This window comes from Podarcis pityusensis, assembly GCF_964106645.2.
Source record: "Podarcis pityusensis genome assembly, chromosome: 7".
Lineage (NCBI taxonomy): Eukaryota > Metazoa > Chordata > Lepidosauria > Squamata > Lacertidae > Podarcis > Podarcis pityusensis.
The window spans coordinates 77993048-78013702 of record NC_138031.1 but is presented as its reverse complement, the minus strand read 5'-3'; the positions used below and the strand labels follow the sequence as shown (position 1 = coordinate 78013702).

The 20655-nt window shown below is 45.5% G+C and overlaps 1 protein-coding gene across 8 annotated transcripts in view; it reads left to right on the top strand.

Moving 5' to 3' along the window:
- Positions 1–20655, top strand: part of TRIO (trio Rho guanine nucleotide exchange factor) — a 263757-nt gene that overhangs the window by 73241 nt on the left and 169861 nt on the right. For all 8 annotated transcript variants that reach the window (XM_081014562.1, XM_081014564.1, XM_081014565.1 and 5 more), the window contains exons 4-7: positions 2214–2406; positions 3548–4060; positions 14345–14467; positions 19605–19796. In XM_081014562.1, coding sequence (XP_080870688.1) covers positions 2214–2406; positions 3548–4060; positions 14345–14467; positions 19605–19796 — 1021 coding nt within the window. The remainder of the gene's footprint in view (positions 1–2213; positions 2407–3547; positions 4061–14344; positions 14468–19604; positions 19797–20655) is intronic.

Here is a 20655-nt window from a genome sequence, read left to right as displayed (position 1 = left end):
AAATTTCCTCCTTAGGGCCAGCTGGCCTTACTGTATCTGGCTATGAATTGTGGGGCTTCAGAGCTTTCCAAAAGACTCGGCGTGGACCGAATGCCAGGCTGAATTTAGGCACTGGTAGCATTTGACTCGAGTAGTCAAGTACGCAGCTCTTTGTTTTTTCTTTTGCCACTTCAGTAGGTTGTTTGGACAACAGGCAAGTCAGCAAGGCACCTTCGTGAAGGAGGGAGCATTGTGGGATAGCTGACGAACATTAGAGAATAGTTTTTGTCAGCATTGGAAACTTGGGCAGCTGCTTTAGCCGCTCATTTGGAGGCATCTGATAGCTGCTAACCTAGATGGCTTTAAAACAGGGTTAGGGAGATTAATAAGATTAGGCCAGCCCTTGTAAGAACAGGATGCTGGACTAGATGGGCCATTGGCCGGGTCCAGTAGATTCATCCTAAATTGTTGCATACACAGGATGAGGTCCACTCGCACAACCAGACCTCCCTGCCTCCTTCCCCTCTGCCCACCCTCGACCCCCTGAATCTGCTCTTGAGGGCTAGAGGGGGAACTCAAAACAGGATTAGCAGGGCACTGGGATAAGAAAGGGAGGGGGAAGCCCTGCTAGACTAGTGGAAACCCCTGCGCTGGATACAACCCACCCCTCCGCCTGTGCACATCTGAAGTTTAAGCTAAAAAGTAGAGCATTAACATCGTTGCTGCTTCTTTGGTGATCATTCGTAGCAGAGTAAGATTGTCTTCCATGAACACAGTCTTATTAGTAAGTCCATAAGTGACTGTGGGGCCAATTCTGAATCCACACGTCCTTCCACAGTGGGGACATAGGATTCCAGGCGGGAGTTGATCACGGTGAGGGTTTGCCAAGCATACCTTCCTCTTAGTACGTTTCTCCCTTGCATCCTGAGTTTGAGCCCGTGACACCATTGGTAAAGGCTGTTCGCCAACTGGAGTGCTCGCAGGCCAGTATTTCCCAGTTGTCAGTGTTTATACCACATTTTCTTAGATTTGCCTTTGAGAGAGTCCTTAAACCTCTTTTGTTGACCACCAGCATTGCGCTTTCCATTTTTAACTTCGGAATAGAGTAGTTGCTTTGCAGTTCCGCCTTGACTGATCTTTAAAGGAGAAACATCCACCATGGAGCCAAGGCCCTATAGCAGATGGCTGAGAGAGTTGAAGCAGTAGCAAAAGTCTGTGGAAGGTCTTGTGAAACAAGCAGCTTGCAAGGATGCCTCTTCCGAATTCTTCACCCAACCAATATAACATGGAGGGGTGGTGCAGAGGGAGGAAGGCGGGAGAAAGCAAGACCTCGTTGGCTGCACACATACTTAGTGGTACCCCAGCGTATTTTTATTGGGGAGCATGGGGAATATGAGTGCTGTCACCCTGACCTAGGGGACGAAACGTTGCAGTGTATTTTCAGCCCTGGCAATCCCAGAGGAGAGATAAATAGGTTTTCAAGGAACTAGGACAGTCCATCAACAGACAATTGGTTTTTTGTTTTCTGAATCTCCCTAGGCTAAGTGTCATCAACATTCTGAAGTCAATAGGTCCTTGTTAGACTATGTAGGAAGGGTTTGAATTAGAGGGCATCTTAACAAAACAGAACTATTGTCTCACTGATATCTGGCTCTGTGACGCTATGGTTGCCTCTGTGCTGAGTTTTAAATGAACTGTTAAAATTTTACTGAAACCTATGTTGTGCTTTATCCACTAGTGCAGGGGCACTCCAATAATAGAGGTAAACTAGGCAGGTGCCTAGGGAATTGTAGAGTCATAGAATCGTAGAGTTCAAAGGTACCCCAAGGGTCATCTAGTCCAACCCCTTGATGCTTGAATCTAAACTAAAGCATCCAAGACAGATGGCCGTCCAGCTATGAATACCTGTTGCATACGTTCAGATGTTCTGCGGAAAGAGGGAAGAGAGTGCCCCTGAATGTTTGAGGAGATGCATCGAGACATCTTGGCATCTGGTTGCCTGGGTGATGTACATTATGTATGTGTAAAATGTTCATTCATCTAGGGCTGGCCGTGCACTAGTGCTTAATCCTACCAGGTTGTGCAAAATCCCAGTGAGATGTCCCTCTTCTACAGGTGAATCTCCCACCGAGTTGACGGATGGGAACGAGAATAGAATTGGCAGGTAGAGTAGCCAGGTTGGCGCCTGGGGACCATTCCTGCCTCTATTAACTGTTGTCTTGTTTGCTTTCTAGTGAAGAAGTATGTAAACGAGGTTTCACCGTTATTGTAGATATGCGTGGATCTAAATGGGACTCTATTAAGCCACTTTTGAAGATCTTGCAGGAATCCTTTCCCTGTTGCATTCATGTTGCACTGATAATCAAGCCAGACAACTTTTGGCAGAAACAGCGGACTAACTTCGGCAGCTCCAAGTTTGAATTTGAGGTAAACTTCTCGATAACCAATGTTGGGTGCCCAAAGTGCTGCAGGGAAACCCGGCATTTGAACAGTGTTTTGGGAAATGTTGTAAAACTAGCATTTGGTACATTAAAGTCTTCCATTTCAACGTCGCTGAGGAAACTTACGGAGCTTAAACTCCTGTACTCCTCCATTGATGCTCAAGAGGGCAGGCGGGAAAAATAACCCCAAATGGCAAAACAAGCAAACTAGAAATAATTCCTCAGTAGCCCTGGGAATGCTGGCTGTGTCAGCGATGACTGTGTCAGCGATGATGCCCATCATAGTTGTCAACAGTCCCTTATTTGGCGGGAAACTCCCTTATCCCAGCTCCGTGTCCTGCTGCTGTCCCATATTGATGATGTCCCTTAAATTTTCCGGGTTTCAAAGGAAGCAGCTCCTCTCCCTCCCTCCCTGCCGGCCAGGGAGGAAGGAGGCTCCAACTGTGTTGCTTGGCTGCATTGCACACCCAATAAGGAGTCTAAGAACGACTGGGGGGTGGAGCTTGCATGCCTTGTGCCGATCAAATCGGCCGCATTGCCGGGGGACTCGCCTTTGCTCAGCGCTTCCCAGCGGAGAGGTGAGGGTGGTTTTCCTTGCTGCATCCCCTTTGCCGGGTTGCTGCGCTGTGGGAACCACCGCTTGAGGCTTTGTTTGGCTGCTGGCTGGGCTTTCTGCCTTTGGCTCGGAGGGGCTCAGAAGCTGAACATACTTGTGCTTGGAAAATCCCTTATTTTGGCTGCTGATCCCTTATTTTCGAGGCTGCTAGTCCCTTATTTTCAAATCTGTAAGTTGACAGCTATGATGCCCATATGTTGCTCACACGTGGAAGGAACCAATGAACTCAGGTTGCTATGGACACATAGCAAAACTCCCTCTGCACCAACACATACTTATGACATCATAATGCCCATCAGACCATCAGTTTCAGTGGCCCAGCCATGCCAAAGCTTAGGTGATCCCTACAGGCAGAGGTTCAGATCTCTTTACATGGTTAACCACTGCGATTTGGGGGCACAACACAGCTCCCCCATAGCTCCCTGGAGTTTGGTTCAATGGAATTGTACGTTTCCAGCGCTTTAAATGCATCTCGTTGTGTGGTTAACCTTTAACCGTTGCTGCTTTTCAGACCAACATGGTGTCTCTGGAAGGCCTTACCAAAGTTGTCGACCCTTCTCAGTTAACTCCCGAATTTGACGGCTGCTTGGAATATAACCACGAGGAATGGATAGAAATCAGAGTTGCCTTTGAGGATTACATTAGCAATGCCACACACATGCTCTCCAGGCTGGAGGAGCTGCAGGACATATTGGCCAAAAAGGACTTGCCTCAGGACTTGGAGGCGGCTCGGAGTATGATTGAAGAGCACTCGCAGCTGAAGAAGAAGGTCATCAAAGCGCCCATTGAGGACCTGGACTTGGAAGGGCAGAAGTTGCTGCAGAGGATACAGAGCAGCGAGACCTTCCCCAAAAAGAACTCTGGGTCTGGAAATGCGGATCTGCAGAACCTCTTGCCCAAAGTGTCCACCATGTTAGACAGGTTGCACTCGACGCGGCAGCATCTGCACCAGATGTGGCATGTGCGGAAGGTGAAACTGGACCAATGCTTTCAGCTCAGGCTTTTTGAACAAGATGCAGAAAAGGTAAAATGGCGGCAGGGGGTGGGGGTATTTCTTGGTCAACTTCTTAAGTTGATGGGATGCGGGTGGTGCTGTGGGTTAAACCACAGAGCCTAGGACTTGCCGATCAGAAGGTCGGTGGTTCGAATCCCCGTGACAGGAAGAGCTCCCGTTGCTCGGTCCCTGCTCCTGCCAACCTAGCAGTTCGAAAGCACGTCAAAGTGCAAGTAGATAAATAGGTACCACTGCGGTGGGAAGGTACATGGCGTTTCTGTGCACTGCTCTGGTTCGCCAGATGCAGCTTAGTCATGCTGGCCACATGACCCGGAAGCTGTACGCCGGCTCCCTTGGCCAATAAAGCGAGATGAGTGCCGCAACGCCAGAGTCGGCCACAACTGGACCTAATGGTCAGGGGTCCCTGTACCTTTATGCGTCAGCACCCAGTGGCACTGTGGGGGTCCGCAGGATTCTTTTCCAAGGAAGGGGCCAAGTAAAGCAGTCAAAAGATACTTTCTCAGAATAGAAATGTGAAGGAGGATGTCTGTACATTTTGCCTCGCATCTCAGGTTCTACAAATGCTAGAAACTTTCTGTTTTTAAAAAATGAAACCTGGGATTGGCGGATTTTGGTTCATCGGGAAACGTGGTAGAGCTGTCCCCTCTGTACTGCTCGCCATGCAGATACCCATTGATTGCTCTGTGCAATGGACAGCTGTTGGAACACCCAGTATGGCTGGACGTGTTCCCCTTTAGGAGCCTTGGATTTAGTGCCTGTGTGACCGCTCAGGCTTGAGGAGGAGCTGGCTGCTCCTGTATGGAGCCGGTGTGGTGTTGCCCAGAGCCTGCAGCCCATAACCTCCAGGAACCAGATGTGGTCCATCAATTGTCCCTTTAAGTCATGCTAAAATGGAATTCTGAATGCTTATCTTTTTTAAAAAAGGTAGGGGGGCAATTGGCAAGCATAAACTAGCTTCCAGTTTTCATAGGCGTGAAGCCTCAAGCCTCACTATAGTCGTTGAGACTTAATTTAGGTTAATTTAGGATGCTTAATTTAGGATTGGGCCTCTCAGACTGCCGTCACGCACTTTGGGGAGTAAGTCCTCTTGAACTCTGCATGCTTCAACTTCCAGATAAAACACACACATAGGATCTGCCCCTAGCTAAGCGTGGCGTTGTGCAGTTTCATGTTGGTGGCCCCTTTTTTCCGTTGCCGTAATGACTTATTTAGTGGGACGCTGGTGGCGCTGCGGGTTAAACCACAGAGCCTAGGACTTGCCAATCAGCAGGTCGGCGGTTCGAATCCCCGCGATGGGGTGAGCTCCCGTTGCTCGGTCCCTGCTCCTGCCAACCTAGCAGTTTGAAAGCACATCAAAGTGCAAGTAGATAAATAGGTACCACTCCGGCGGAAAGGTAAACGGCATTTCTGTGCGCTGCTCTGGTTCGCCAGAAACGGCTCAGTCATGCTGGCCACATGACCCTGAGCTGTATGCCGGCTCCCTCGGCCAATAAAGCGAGATGAGCGCCACAACCCCAGAGTCGGTCACGACTGGACCTAATGGTCAGGGGTCCCTTTACCTTTACCTAATGACTTATTTAATGCAGATACCTCTATGATTTAGGCAAATTAATCGTAACAACTGGGATTTGAGAGAGATGCTTTACGTGCTCACACTGCTTTTCAGCGCAGATCGGCTTTCGAAACAGATAATTAAAATCTGGCACGCAACAAACAAAAGCCTAATAAAACAGCAAGCCTCTCAATGCAGTGATTGTGGTTTACATCCCAGCACCCCAGACTCCTTGTTCTAGTTTTTACCAATTTCTCTTAACTCCTCTTTCACTAGAAGGGTTGGGGGGTATACAGGCAACTGAAAGCAACACCTTTGACCTGACTCTCGAGAGAATAAACTAACCAGAGGTCATGCCCTTTCCCTAGCTTGCTCCTAAAGTGACCACCACAAAGGTTGTTGCTCCTTTGGGGTGGGGTGACCTGCCACCCTTGGTGGGCCCAGTGTAAATAACCTCTCTGGAAGTAATTGCAGAAGCAGATGTTACTCACAGCAGGGGTGGGGTAGAGCAGGCCTTCTCCTCTGCCATGATATTTGCTCATAGTAGACCAGTATAAAGTAAGGAGCACACAAAACACTACCAAACCATTCTGCGTTCTAAAACTTACATTAATAATCCAAAACTTGAGAGAACAATGTACAAGATCTACTACAGAAGCCACAAACAGAAAACTCATTCAAATTGTGTCCAAAAGGAAGATTCAGTCTTTAAAATTCCTTTAGCCAGGCTCCTGTAGATATCAACAAAGGTAAGTTTGATCAAACGAAGTGTCGGTGATGTTACGCACAAGATTTAGACAGGGTGCCGGCGTTTGTCACCTGTTTCGCCCATGAAGAGTCTTGGGCTTCTTCAGTAAATTCTCTCTCATGGTTTTGATATATTTATAAACATTCAACTTCATATGCTAAGTTCTTTCTTGACTTAAGCGTTTATTCATTTACATAAACTGGCAGTAGATATCACCACAGCATCAACGCTGTAGTGTTCTGGATTTTCATGCCACTTAAGTTGTAAGTGTCCAGCACTGCTTGTTGTTGGAATGATGTACAGATTATTTAGTAAGAACGTACGGACCACCCTGCTTATCACAGGAGCATGCCGGTCAGTTCAAAGATGGAGTTAACTCTTTATTAGCAAAAACACGGTCTCTGCAGACTTGGCTGAGTGTCAGGCCTAATGAGCAGAACAGCTCATTTCCATTGATCTTCCTCCGTGAAAATCACTTGCCAAGGCTGAAAGACCCTGTCTCCTTGTGGCTTTCCGCAAGCAAGCGGAGACTGTGCCTGCATGCAACCAACCTCTCCACCCTTTTCATGCCTCTCCTGGTTCTAGGGGACAGAGGAAGGAGAGCTTGTCCCAGCAGGATGGGGGGAAATTTGTAACATTTCGCCTTCCTGACTCATCTCTGCCTCTTGGCCTCCCTCCTCCTAGTCTCCTGCTTCCACTTCTGCCCCTGATTCTGGACATCTCTCTGCCATAGACTCTCCCTGCTCACTAAGACCTGTTACCTCTTCAGCTTCTGATACCTCTTCTTCCCAGTCCTCTCCCTCTGACCACTCATTGTTGTCCCACCACCAATCCCCGGGCTCTGAGCCTTCTTCCCTTGGTGGTACCTCAGCTGGTTCCTCCTTCCTCTGCTCCCAACCAGTCCATGACATTGTCGGATCTGGTCAGGGACCAGCCAGATGCCCATGGGGAAACAGAACCTAATCACTACATGCTCCCCATGTGCAGCTCTTTGCAACTGGTATTCCAAGGCATATTGCCTCTGACAGTGGAGGTAGAACAAAGGTTTCATCGCTAGTAGCCATTGATTTATGTCTCCCTGTGCCAGGCTGCGTAGGTACAACTTCTGTGCTGTTACTGAACATATGCAGACAAGGATGAGTCTAGACCCCCCCAATCTATCTTGATTCCCACCATGGCTTTGCAAGAGGCATTTCACTAATCAAATAGCTCCTGAGTAAGTTGTAGATTAAATAAAAGCCCACGTATATTTGACAGTGACTCCAGTTTAATATTGAAACATGGAATTGTGCTAAGCATTATTGCTTTATGTTGCAGGGTTACAACTACATAGGGATGGTATCAAGGGTTTGTAATAGCCCCCAAGAGTAATTCCAGTAGGGCCTTACTCATACCTTACTCATACATTTTATCCTCCAACTAAAAGGTACCTAGAGACAGAAATTAAAAACATGAATAATGCGCATATTTGAATTTTTATTACAAAAAAGTAGGTATTGTGGAATGAATGTTTGGGGTCATTTGGACCGCGAGTAATTTAGATATGCAGTTTTTAATTCCGCATTTTCGTTCTGTTGCAGTGGGGGTGTAAATGCTCGCAGTGCGCTCTCCTTAGCGAAACCCTCAAATTTAAGATAGAAAGCCCTAGAGGAAGCAAAACGATTGGCTTATTTCACCGTAAAGTGTGCATACACCTCAGCTGCTTGGAAGGGTATTAAAAGGTTAAAGCTGAATATTGTTCAAAGCTCAGGCCTGCTTGTCTAAGGACCAGTTCCAAAATCAGAAAGCCACCTCTCTCTTATCTGTATGCAATTGGCGAGCCTGAGGTTAGAACCCTGGACATTTTCACTTTGCTTCTGCTGCAGTTAGAGCGATGACTGGCAGGGGATTTCCTTTTTGCAGAGCGCTACGAAGCTATAATACTTCCTTTGGGCTCTTCCTGCAAAGAGAGTAGAGTTGAGAAGCTCCAGGTGTACTCATACCTGTTTTGTAGCCGAACCCAAGAGATTTTCCTGTTTTAGAATATGCACATCCATCTAGCCCTTCCGCCCAGCCAGGGAACTCCCCCCAAGATTTAGGGCTCAACAGGGGCTGGGAAGCAGCATATGGAAATAAGAGATTCGTCCTCTCTGCCAATGACAACAGGAGATGATAACAGGAATCGGAGCCAATTCTGACATCATATTTTCCCCCCTCTAGCTGAATACCCGTGGAGGATTAACTATGAGAAAAGAAAGTTGCTAGAATGGAAAATGCATGTGGATTTTACTGTTTTTATCCTAAACGAAAGCATGTGTATATACAATGGTATTTATATTGAACTTTTGCTTACTAGTTCGGACACTCTTCATTAAGTTGGGAATGCGAGGGCCTGATTCAGTGCCTGCCCGCCCCGAGCAAATTGTTCCTGCCCGTGAAGTGCCATCCATTTTGACAGTGGTTAAAAGCAGGGGGAAATTAAGTAGACACCGTACAGAGGTGGGTGGAGTACAGCGCAAATTATATGCAAATCACGGGAATCGGAGAACACCCTATTCCGCCCAAATGTCTCAGCTGATCTGTACAGATCACCTCAGGAGGAGAGGGGGACAGTGTGCCTGGCCTGTGTGTGTGACAGAGATCCTTTTTCGGTCTACGCATACATTTCAAGTTTTGTCCGTAAGCTTCTTTCACAGGTGTTTAAGCCATCTGCAGGACCAGGGTGGTGATGAATAATAAAGCATGACTAAAGACCAACATTGGCAAAGGAATGAGACAGATTCTTTCACACAGGGGGTGGGGAATGTTCTGACAACTGGTCCTTCAACGTTTTCCTACCTTCCATGTAGCTATAGATAGGCTCAGGCGACCAAGACACAGAATCATAGCAGAGTTGGAAAGGGGTTTATATATATGTGTGTGTGTGTGTGTGTGTGTGTGTGTGTATGTATATGTATATGTATATATAAATTTATTTATTTGGTTTTTCATATTAAAGTTTTACAATCACATATCCAATATACACCATAAAAAGAAGATTCCAAAGGATCTCCTGGACTTCCCTCCTCCCCTTTGTGGGTCCTATTGTTAGTTATTTCCTCCTGCATCTTTTCTAATAATCCAAATCTTTTACATCTCCATTATATCCAAAATTCACTATTAAACTACAAGTGTTAGTCCAGTCCTACTAACGATTCTGTTTACAATGATTTTTAAGATAAATTATAATTTCCCCCCGTTCCTTATTAAAATTTTGGTCTTCCTGATTTCTGATTCTTTCGGTCATTTTAGCCATTTCGGCATAATCTATCAACTTGATCTGCCATTCTTTTCTGGTCGGGACTTTATCTTCTTTCCATCTCTGGGCCAGTAACATCTATGTAGCACCTAAAATTCCTAAAAGAAAGGCTTCAGGTTTTTGTTTTAGAAAAAGTTATTTTAAACATTTTTTTCAATTCATTATACATCATTTCCCAAAATACTTTTACAACCTGACACGTCCACCACATATGATAAAAGGTGCCTCTTTTTTCTTACATTTCCAGCATATATTTGACCCTGTTTTATACATTTTTGTTGGTTTACTGGGAGTTAGATACCAACGGCACATCATTTTCATATAGTTTTCTTTCAACGTACAGTGGTACCTTGGTTCTCAAACTTAATCCGTTCTGGAAGCCCATTCCAAAACCAAAGCGTTCCAAAACCAAGGCATGCTTTCCCATAGAAAGTAATGCAAAATGGATTAATCCATTCCAGCCTTCTAAAAACAACCCCTAAAACAGCAATTTAACATGAATTTTACTATCTAACGAGACCACTGACCCATAAAATGGAAGCAATAAACAATGTACTGCAGTCACACAATCAGTAGCTGAACTGGGTTCCACACAGTCACAAAAAGAAAACAAAAGGAGCTGCTAAAACAAAAACGCAAAATAACAAAAACAGACAGACCTCAGCTTAACACTCAAAACGGAGCATGTTCGACTTCTGAAAAAAGTTCGCAAACCGGAACACTTACTTCCGGGTTTGCAGTGTTTGAGTTCCAAGTTGCTTGAGTACCAAGGCATTTGAGAACCAAGGTACCACTGTATAACATGCTGTAAATTTTAAATCTCAATTCCGTAACTTCTTCCATGCTGTAAGTCCAACCTCCTTCAATGCATGGGCTGCAGATCTGCTTGGAATCTAGGGTCAGATTGCAAGCCTTCTCTCCGAAGTGCTACATTTTTGTGACGTGAGGGCACTTGCAGGCAAAGTCTTTGTGATGCGAACCTTCTTTCTGGTATAGCCCTTGTGTGAAGACTCTACCATCTTAGAGCTGGCTGAGATGTAATAACATCTAGGAACACTGAGAGCATGATGGTACCATGATTACTCCGAACATGTGCAAGCAAAGTGCATTAGTGATCATGCCAGTGGGGTTGGGGAGGAATTTTCACCAAAGAAAGCATCACCTGGCAAGTGTTGTCCTTTCTGATCAGGGATGGAGACTTGCTGCGTGGAAATGAGGCCCTTTCTAGACTGGCCTTAGAAAGAGCGCTAATTAGTTATAGATTAAGCATCAACATTGCTCACTTCAGGTGAGACGGAGTGGTAAATCTCAAACCCGGATAAGGGATCTGTATTGAAGAGTTTTTGTGTTAGCCTGCTTGTTGCTAAACCATACCAAAAAGAAAAAGAAATTAGACAAATAACATTGGAGTTTTGTAGTGAAGCTCAAAAACATAGTGAAGGGGAAGAGCCGGCCGAGACAATATAATTGGATGTTTTATAGAACTCTATAAAATTGCAGCTGTGCCATCTAAAGCGCACTACTGACAAAGAAGCAAATGTAATTCAAGGCTAAAAGCCAAATTAAAACAAAGATTAATGCCTAAGATGGATGCGCACGCACAGGGAATCGTAAGGTTGGCTTGTGAAGCGGAAGCGTCAGTGTCAAATTTTCACAGGAAGCGAAGTGCAGGGAGCTTAGACGTATCTAAAAATCGCGATTTGATGCCCTGAAGATTTCACTTCAAATCTGCAAACTTCTTTATTTTTATTTTTTTAAAAACCTGGTGAACTCTGAAATGCCGTGAAGTAGATTATTAAAAAATCTAAATTGAAAATTTCTCAAGGGCTCTCTTGAAGCCAGTCTTCCATGTATGCTGTTTGTTAAATTACTCTTCTTTAACGCAGGCAGGAAGAAATGATCATTTTGTGACTGAAGGAAATAGCTAACCCGTTCCTTGCCAAACTGTACCAATTGATTAAGAAGGGGGTTTTTTGGTGGCGGGATCTAAGTCTAAATAGGTCTTCGAGGCCATTTTGCCTGCTGCAGAAGCCACAATGAAATACTCGAAGGAAGTAACTGATGCCCAAAGAGTGCAAACTATTAACGATGGCGGTGTGAGGGGCACCATTTGTGCTTGGGTTTCAGGCAGCGAAATGTCTCGGGCCTGCATCTGTGCTGGTAGCGAACATATTGCTCCCCATTAATTAGAGCTGAAATGTTTAATCAAGCTTAGCTGGGCCAGCTCTGTTGCTGGGGGTGGCTGCCAAACGCCACCGGAAGCCAAGTTGGCCCAGAAATTTCTGTGTTGGTTTTTTCCCGTCCGCCATTGCTGCTCCCCACATTTCCACGGCGGATGGAACTGGGGGTGAGCACGGAGCTCAGCCAGGCAGGCTTTGTTTTGCTGCCAGTCCTAGGGGCTCCTGACTGCCAGGCAAGGATGCAGCTGCCTTAGGTTTTCTGTAGGTAGTGCCACAAGCGCTCACCTTCCAACTCCCCAGTCTGCCAAGTTTGCACCATTCGCAGATGTACAAAATAAAACGAGGGTAGCTTTCTTCCTCTGTGAACCCTCCATTCCCTGGTATCTGGACCAGACATTGAGAAACAAGCTGGTTGGCTAACCCTTGTGATGTCGCCAAAAAACCCCTCTTCTGCCCCCCTCCAATCCTCTACATAATCTTGTTTTCTAGCAAGACGACAACTTGCATGGACACTCTCTTTAAAAGCCCAGAGCAGACAGCCTGTCTGAAGCATGTCGGAAGAGGCAAGACTGACAGCTGTAGCCATGCTCGGTTTGATGTACGTTGGTCTGTCATTTCAGCTACAAAACTAGTAAATGGACGTGCTGTGACCGGTCCTTTTTATTTTGCAGCTTGTCTTCCCTCTGTATCTCAAAATGCGGAGAACTGGATATAGCATTCCAACTGTACTTGTAACTAGTGCAGTTCCGGGTGGTCTGTGTGAACTTTCATACTGTGTTCATTAGCAATTACCGTATTTTTCGCTCTGTAAGACGCACCAGACCACAAGACGCACCTAGTTTTTGGAGGAGGAAAACAAGAAAAAAAATATTCTGAATCTCAGAAGCCAGAACAGCAAGAGGGATCCCTGCGCAGGGAAAGCAGCAATCCCTCTTGCTGTTCTGGCTTCTGGGATAGCTGCGCAGCCTGCATTCGCTCCAGAAGACGCACACACATTTCCCCTTACTTTTTAGGAGGGAAAAAGTGAGTCTTATAGAGCAAAAAATACGGTACTTGTTGTGGCCCTTTCAATGTACACAGTTGCCTTGCAGTCCTTATGACATTTATTTCTGTGCTGGCCTCTGAGATGTCTTAGAAATGTGATATCCAGTGCAACTGAGGCCTCCTTTGCTTTTTGAATAGTTCTGATGACTGCTGCTGTTGTTGCTGTTGCTGTTGCTGCTATTATCCTGAGTTAACCTAGTGCTTGTTGGTAGTATTCCTGCATAATTGGCCATCTTACTTTCGGTCACTGTGCATTTCTTTAATGTCCTTCTCGCTGCCTCTCTTTTAGCTGTAGGTTTTTTGTTTTTGTCTTACATTAATCTCTTCCTTCACTCAGTTTTCAGCCTAATTTTCCAGTTTACTAGGAATCCTTTGGACCCTGTCCTAACCCTCAGTTGTGATAATGGCATTTCTTCCCAGCTTTGTCGAATGCACTTGGGGAGTGCCTGTTTGCTCCCTTTCAAACCAGAGAATTTGAAGTGTTGGAACAGGATAGACACCCATAAGGCCCACCCTGATGCTTGCCCCTGCTGTTTTGGTCCATTGTTGAGCAAGTTGAGGAGTGTGGTGCTCTCACAAGTTAGGTATCCACCAAATAATACGGCCTTCTTCATAGTGTTTCTCTGTTTTTACTTGTGCTTTGCAAATGGGTACACAATGGACATTACTAGTAGTCCACAACAATTGCTACTTGCTTCACTAGTCATTTACCACTTGGGGCATGTCGATGGCCGAAAAGAGCCGACTCATTTCTTTGCGAAAGCTTCTCCCAGCTGGTTGGTTGGGGTCAGTTCTTCCTCGCCACAGTTGTTGTTGTTGTTGTTTAGTCATTTAGTCGTGTCCGACTCTTCGTGGCCCCATGGACGAAAGCACGCCAGGCACTCGTGTCTTCCACTGCCTCCCGCAGTTTGGTCAAACTCATGCTGGTAGCTTCGAGAACACTATCCAGCCATCTCGTCCTGTCGTCCCCTTCTCCTTGTGCCCTCCATCTTTCCCAACATCAGGGTCTTTTCCAGGGAGTCTTCTCTTCTCATGAGGTGGCCAAAATATTGGAGCCTCAGCTTCAGGATCTGTCCTTCCAGTGAGCACTCAGGGCTGATTTCCTTAAGAATGGATAGGTTTGATCTTCTTGCAGTCCATGGGACTCTCAAAAGTCTCCTCCAGCACCATAATTCAAAAGCATCAATTCTTTGGCGATCAGCCTTCTTTATGGTCCATCTCTCACTTCCATACATCACTACTGGGAAAACCATAGCTTTTACTATACGGACCTTTGTTGGCAAGGTGGTGTCTCTCCTCGCCACAGGGGACTAGGCAATTGGATATTTACAAGTCCGGCTGGCAGAACTCTGTGCTTAAAGCTTTGCTAATTTGGAAAGTCTTTGCTTGTAAACATGCAAAAATATGTTGTTGTTGTTGTTGTTGTTGTTGTTGTCATTGTTTAACCTGGTGCCCTGTCCTGTGATGAGCATTAATTCCTCTTTTCTTTTAGATGTTTGACTGGATCACACACAACAAAGGCCTGTTTCTGAACAGCTACACAGAGATTGGAGCCAGCCACCCTCATGCCATGGAGCTCCAGACACAGCACAATCATTTTGCTATGAACTGTATGGTAAGAATATTGGAACTTGCAACGGCACTTTGTATTTGGCAAACATCTTGTATTTCACAGTGCATAGACTCATGAAAGTCTGACCCCAGGTGCTGGCCCTGTCAGTATGCAGTGTACTGGAGAGGAAAGAACAGAATCCAATCTAAATAAACAAGGTAGGAGAAGAGAAGGGAGGAAGAGAGACTGAGAACAACATAGTTGCTTCGGGTTTTGCAGAACTATTACAGCGGCCATGGTAGCAACTTGCAGGCGACATGCGAACAGGTCCCCCTACCCAGAGGGCCTGTAATCTTCTTATTCATTGGAGGCAGGGAGTAAACCGAGAGAGAAATAACTTTGTACATTATGGCATGAGGACTAGGGAGTTGTGCCCAAGGCTAGTGAGTCATGCTGCATAGAAGTAGCTGGATTATAACGTATATGGACTCCTTCCAAATTCAGCGAAAGTTGGAGGCCTCATTCCTGTGTATGTGTGCTTTTGCCACAGGGATTTTAAATGGCTGTGCAGCGATAGATTAGCTAATAGTAATAATTCCGCAAGTTGTGAAACTCCGCTGAAACAGCTCAGCTTTCAGGAACCATTTTCCAGGCTGTCATTTTTAAATGAGGGTAGGTAAATTAAAGCCTGGTGGAGTTTTGTTTGCACTCAAGAGAATGGGGACAACTACGTCACACACAGACACACAAACACACACCCTGATTGTATGAAGGCGCATGACAGTGTTACATGGATAAAACGAAACCAACACTAATTTGATTCATGTTTAAACAGGGGTCAGCACTGATAGAAGAGACATTGGCAGTTCTAAAAAACAGTTTGAAATGAACTAATATACCAGTAAGCTAGGATTTGCTAAAGCTTTTGTGGTTTTGGTTTGTCCTTGCTTGCATTGCTTTTGGTTTCAGATTAGGGATTCGAATGCGGCCTATTTTGACATCGTTTTCTAACGTCTTAATGATAGCGGTTCGTTGCAGAGGCCTGCATGGGCTTGCCTTTTATCAAAAGGCACTAATTACTGAAGTTAATTAGCATTTTGGACAGTCTGAGCCAAGGATAGGGATTGAGATCGAGATGGAAACAAATGCTGACATGTCTGAAGAGTTCGTTTTAGGTGAGGGTTATGCAAAAGCCGAGCGTTCTGCTTGTGTTTCTGGCTTGACATTCAGCCCTTAGGAGTCCAGTGAATAAAGGGGCCAAGCGCTCACTTTCCCAGAAATGTTGTCACTAACAAATCGCAGAGCAGGAGTATTCATCAGTCCAGCAGGCCATAGTGACCTATCTGTGAACCAGTGAAGGCAGTGAATGTCCTGTGTGAGTGCCTGGAAGTGGTTGGAGGATGGATTAACAGATTGAGGTTGAATCCTGACAAGACAGAAGTACTGTTTTGGGGGGACAGGGGGAAGGCGGGTGTGGGGGACTCCCTGGTCCTGAATGGGGTAACAGTGCCCCTGAAGGACCAGGTGCGCAGCCTGGGAGTCATTTTGGACTCGTAGCTGTCCATGGAGGCACAGGTTAATTCTGTGTCCAGGGCGGCTGTCTACGAGCTCCGTCTGGTACACAGGCTGAGACCCTACCTGCCTGCGGACTGTCTTGCCAGCGTGGTTATTTCTAGTTATCTGCCGCTTGGACTACTGCAATGCGCTCTACGTGGGGCTACCTTTGAAGGTGACCCAGAAACTGCAATGAATCCAGAATGCGGCAGCTAGACTGGTGATTGGGAGTGGCCACCAGGACCACAAAACACTGGTCCTGAGAGATCTGCATTGGTTCCCAGTACGTTTCCGAGCACAATTCAAAGTGTTGGTGCTGACCTTTAAAGCCCTAAACGGTCTCGGTCTAGTATACCTGAAGGAGCGTCTCCACCCCCATCATTCAGCCCGGACACTGAGATCCAGCACCGAGGGCCTTCTGGCAGTTCCCTCACTGTGAGAAGTGAGGTTACAGGGAACTAGACAGAGGGCCTTCTCGGTAGTGGTGCCCACCATGTGGAACGCCCTTCCATCAGATGTCAAGGAAATAAGCAGCTATCTTATCTTTAAAAGACATCTGAAGGCAGCCCTGTTTAGGGAAGTTTTTAATATTTAAGGCTGTATTGTTTTTAACACTCGATTGGGAACCGCCCAGAGTGGCTGGGGAAACTCAGCCAGATGTGTGGGGTATAAATATTATTATTATTATTATTATTATTATTATTATTATTATTATCTCCCAGGCTGCGCACTTGGATTCAGCCAGCCAGTCCTATCAGCAGAAGCGCTGCTCAAGGACTTACACTTACGCAATGAAGCTTCCCCCCCCCCCCCGGTCACACACACACACACACACACCTGGTGCACCCCTGAAATTGGCTCACATTGGGTGGCAGGAGAATCCCCCAGAACATCATACAGAGCAATGGGAGTAACATGTCATCTGGCAAACAGGAATGCTTGCACAGGTGGCACAATTGAAAGAGTGAGGCATTGAAATTGACCCAGTGGATACCTAGTAGTCTGGGATGCAACTCTGCCCTGAGAGTGAGGAGGAAGTTCTGTGCAGAAAGCCCTAAAAATGGGACTCCTTTTTGGCCATATCATTTTTATTAATTTTACAATAATGATTTCCTTTGCAATCTCTCCTCTTATATTATACAATTTGGCTTTTTAGGGCCATGACTTCCTTCAAACCTTCCTTATGATTTTCTATCTTTCATTTCAAATTTCTGCATTTTCACTACTTAACCATTGATTTCAAATCAAAAACATGAAAGCATCATATTTTCTTATTCTTCCCTGCAGTGATTTTATACATTTCCTTACAAAGCTTCTTGCAATCCTACCAATGTGTTTGATTGACTACAATTGTCTTTCAAATAATTTACAAATTTAGTCCAGTCCTTGATGAACTTATTATTATTTGAAAAATGGGGCTCCTTTGCTTTGTATAATGGTGAGTTTATATAGTACCGGTCTATAAGGTGTTGTTGTGGCTGATAGTTGGTAGCCTCCTTGGATTTGAGTGGAAATGCTACGGTAAAATCTCACATCCTAGCAATCTTATTTGAATACAGCATGAAGCAATGAGGTCAGATAAGGTAAAAAAATAAACAAACAGTCCAAGAATAGGCAGTAAGAAGTTCACCCTGACCCCCATTAAAGTCCCTCCCAGCCCTTCTGAAGGCTTAAGGTTTCTTTTTCTTTTCTTTTTTTACTTCTAATATTCCCTTTTAATTCACAAACCCGTCAGGCTGATTTAATAAGCTGTTTTTAAGCCCTCCCAAAGGCCGCAGCAAACAAAAGTCACAGTGTTAATGGAAATCTGTGTAAATGAGATCAGTCCAAGGTACAGGGTGATTTTGCTGTTTCTGCAATGTGCTTTACTTGATCAAATAAAAGTAGGCTTTTGCTCGAGAGAGAGGTGCTCATTTTTCTGCCCTGCTTTGAAAACATGTCCGCGGCAAAGGGTATGGAGAAAGCAGTGCTGGTACGATGGCATTTCGCTGTTGCTTTCCAGAAAACAACGGGGTGCTGAAATTGTGAGCCGTCAGTTGCATTTTGTCCCTGATGGAATAGCAAATGCTGTTTACCTGCTAAGTGCACACACCCCTTTCTTCCTGTTTTTAAAAGGGAATATAGGAAGCTTTGAATTCTGCCAGAAGCCTTGGAGTTAAGAGGGGCTGTCTTGTGGTATGCCTAATGGCTAGAAAAAACCTTCCTCAACCTAGTGCCCTTGCTGGCTGGAGTTGCTCTCCAAAACACCTAGAAAGCACCAGTTTGTGGAAGGCTGGCCTGCAATCTTAGTCCATGGTGTTCTCTGAAGAATAGTTCTCAGGAGGGGTTGCTGCCCATTTGATGTCCCCATTCCCCATAGCCCTTGCGCCTCGCTGGGCTTTGGGAAGGAAGTATGGTGGCTTGGACAGTATCCCAGAGTCCTCCCTCCTTCCCAAAGCCTAGTTAGTGTTTGCCCAACTTTGGGAAGGAGATGGGAGGGCTCTAGGACCCTGCCAAAGCCTTGTGCCACCTTCCCAAAGCATATTATCTCATTTATCTGGCTTGGGGAGGTGGCGCCAAATTTTGTGCCAAGGTGACAGCCTTTGTGGTTGAGTGGGTAGCTAGGGAGCAGCAGTAAGCCATGTTTTCCTCTGTTCTGATTACTTTGCGTTTAATGAAAGCTTAGATTTAATATTGCCCGTGTAAGCTCTGAATTTTGCACCACGTGCTGAATTTATCATCCTTTCAGCCTACTCGCTTGTATTATTTTTAAAAAAAATAATAATGGATGTTCAGACTTTCCCAGGATGTCAAATTCAGGATAGTGAATTCTGAACTTACACAAAATGTGCATGGCTCTCGTTATCACAGTATAAGGATACGAGCGAAAAGCTGGTTTGCAACACGATAGACTCTTACTTTCTCAGAGAGGTCTGTGACATGCTTGACATTCTAATAATAATAATAATAATAATAATAATAATAATAATAATAATAATAATTTATTATTTATACCCCGCCCATCTGGCTGAGTAGTAGTAGTCCAAGCGGGAGATAACTAGAGCATGTACCACTCTGGCAAGACAGTCCGCAGGCAGGTAGGGTCTCAGCCTGCGTACCAGATGGAGCTGGTAGACAGCCGCCCTGGACACAGAATTGACCTGTGCCTCCATGGACAGCTGTGAGTCCAAAATGACTCCCAGGCTGCGCACCTGGTCCTTCAGGGGCACAGTTACCCCATTCAGGACCAGGGAGTCCCCCACACCCACCCAACCCCTGTCCCCCCAAAACAGTACTTCTGTCTTGTCAGGATTCAACCTCAATCTGTTAGCTGCTATCCATCCTCCAACCACCTCCAGGCACTCACACAGGACCCTCACCGCCTTCACTGGTTCTGATTTAAAAGAGAGGTAGAGCTGGTATCATCTGCATACTGATGAACACCCAACCCAAACCCCCTGATGATCTCTCCCAGCGGCTTCATATAGATATTAAAAAGCATGGGGGAGAGGACAGAACCCTGAGGCACCCCACAAGTGAGAGCCCAGGGGTCTGAACACTCATCCCCCACCACCACTTTCTGGACACGGCCCAGGAGAAAGGAGCGGAACCACTGTATAATGTGTTTTTGTTCTTGTCTAATGTGTTTTGTTTCCTCTCTATCCAGAATGTGTATGTAAACATAAACCGCATCATGTCTGTAGCCAACCGTTTGGTGGAATCCGGTCACTACGCCTCGCAGCAAATCAAGCAGATCGCTAGCCAGTTGGAGCAGGAATGGAAAGCGTTTGCTGCAGCGCTGGATGAGCGAAGTACGTTATTGGACATGTCGGCCATTTTCCACCAGAAATCGGAGCAGGTCAGTAATTCTGCACGGCGGCAACAGCAGACTGAGCATGCACGGTCTCATTTAATCTTGAAATGGGTTTTGCCTCTCATGAGTCCCAGTTTGTATGTTTGCCTCTTAAAGGGGCTTTGGGACAGGGTGAGTTCCTGGTTTCTTTTTTCTTTTAGAGTAATTTTTATTAGTTTTCAATTACATCCCAATAATAGCCTCATTATAACAATGCCAACTGATAATGCAATTGTTAATACCAATAATTCAAATACCAAATTATATGATTTAGATAAGGTGCCCCCCCCCCCACAAGCTAGAATTGATGGCTTGATTATTTGCTTTATTTCTGTGTTCCAAAATTTCCATTACATTTCAGTCATAATAATAATCCCTTACACAACAACTGCAGTATTCATAACTTCTGTTTGTGTTGACACATTAAATGATTTCTAAAACTACAAGTGAGGAGCTCAAACTATATCCTTGTTCTTCCTCTGTGTCGCAATTATCTTGTCCGTGGTGTTTCCTCCTGTCCTTGTAAGATGTTATGTCTTTCTTTCCCCCAGTTGTTGCTGTTATCCGTCATGCCTTGGGCGAAGCTGATATCCCATTGTTGTTACAGAAGTTTCTCCATTGCTCCATTGCTCCAGCAGGTTCTGTTGATCCTCAACCTGCTCCAAGTCCGTTTGACTTGAGATCCTTGCTTTGGACAAGGGACGAGGGCCATCGCTCCTCAACACATCCTCACTGTAGCCGTAACACCTCCTATATTTTGCTAGAAGGAACAAGGAAATCCTTGTCTTGATTTTGGTTTTTCTTCTTCCCTCCAGCAAAACACACACAAGCTGCATAGGTCTGCCCGGTCATCCTCAAAGCATGG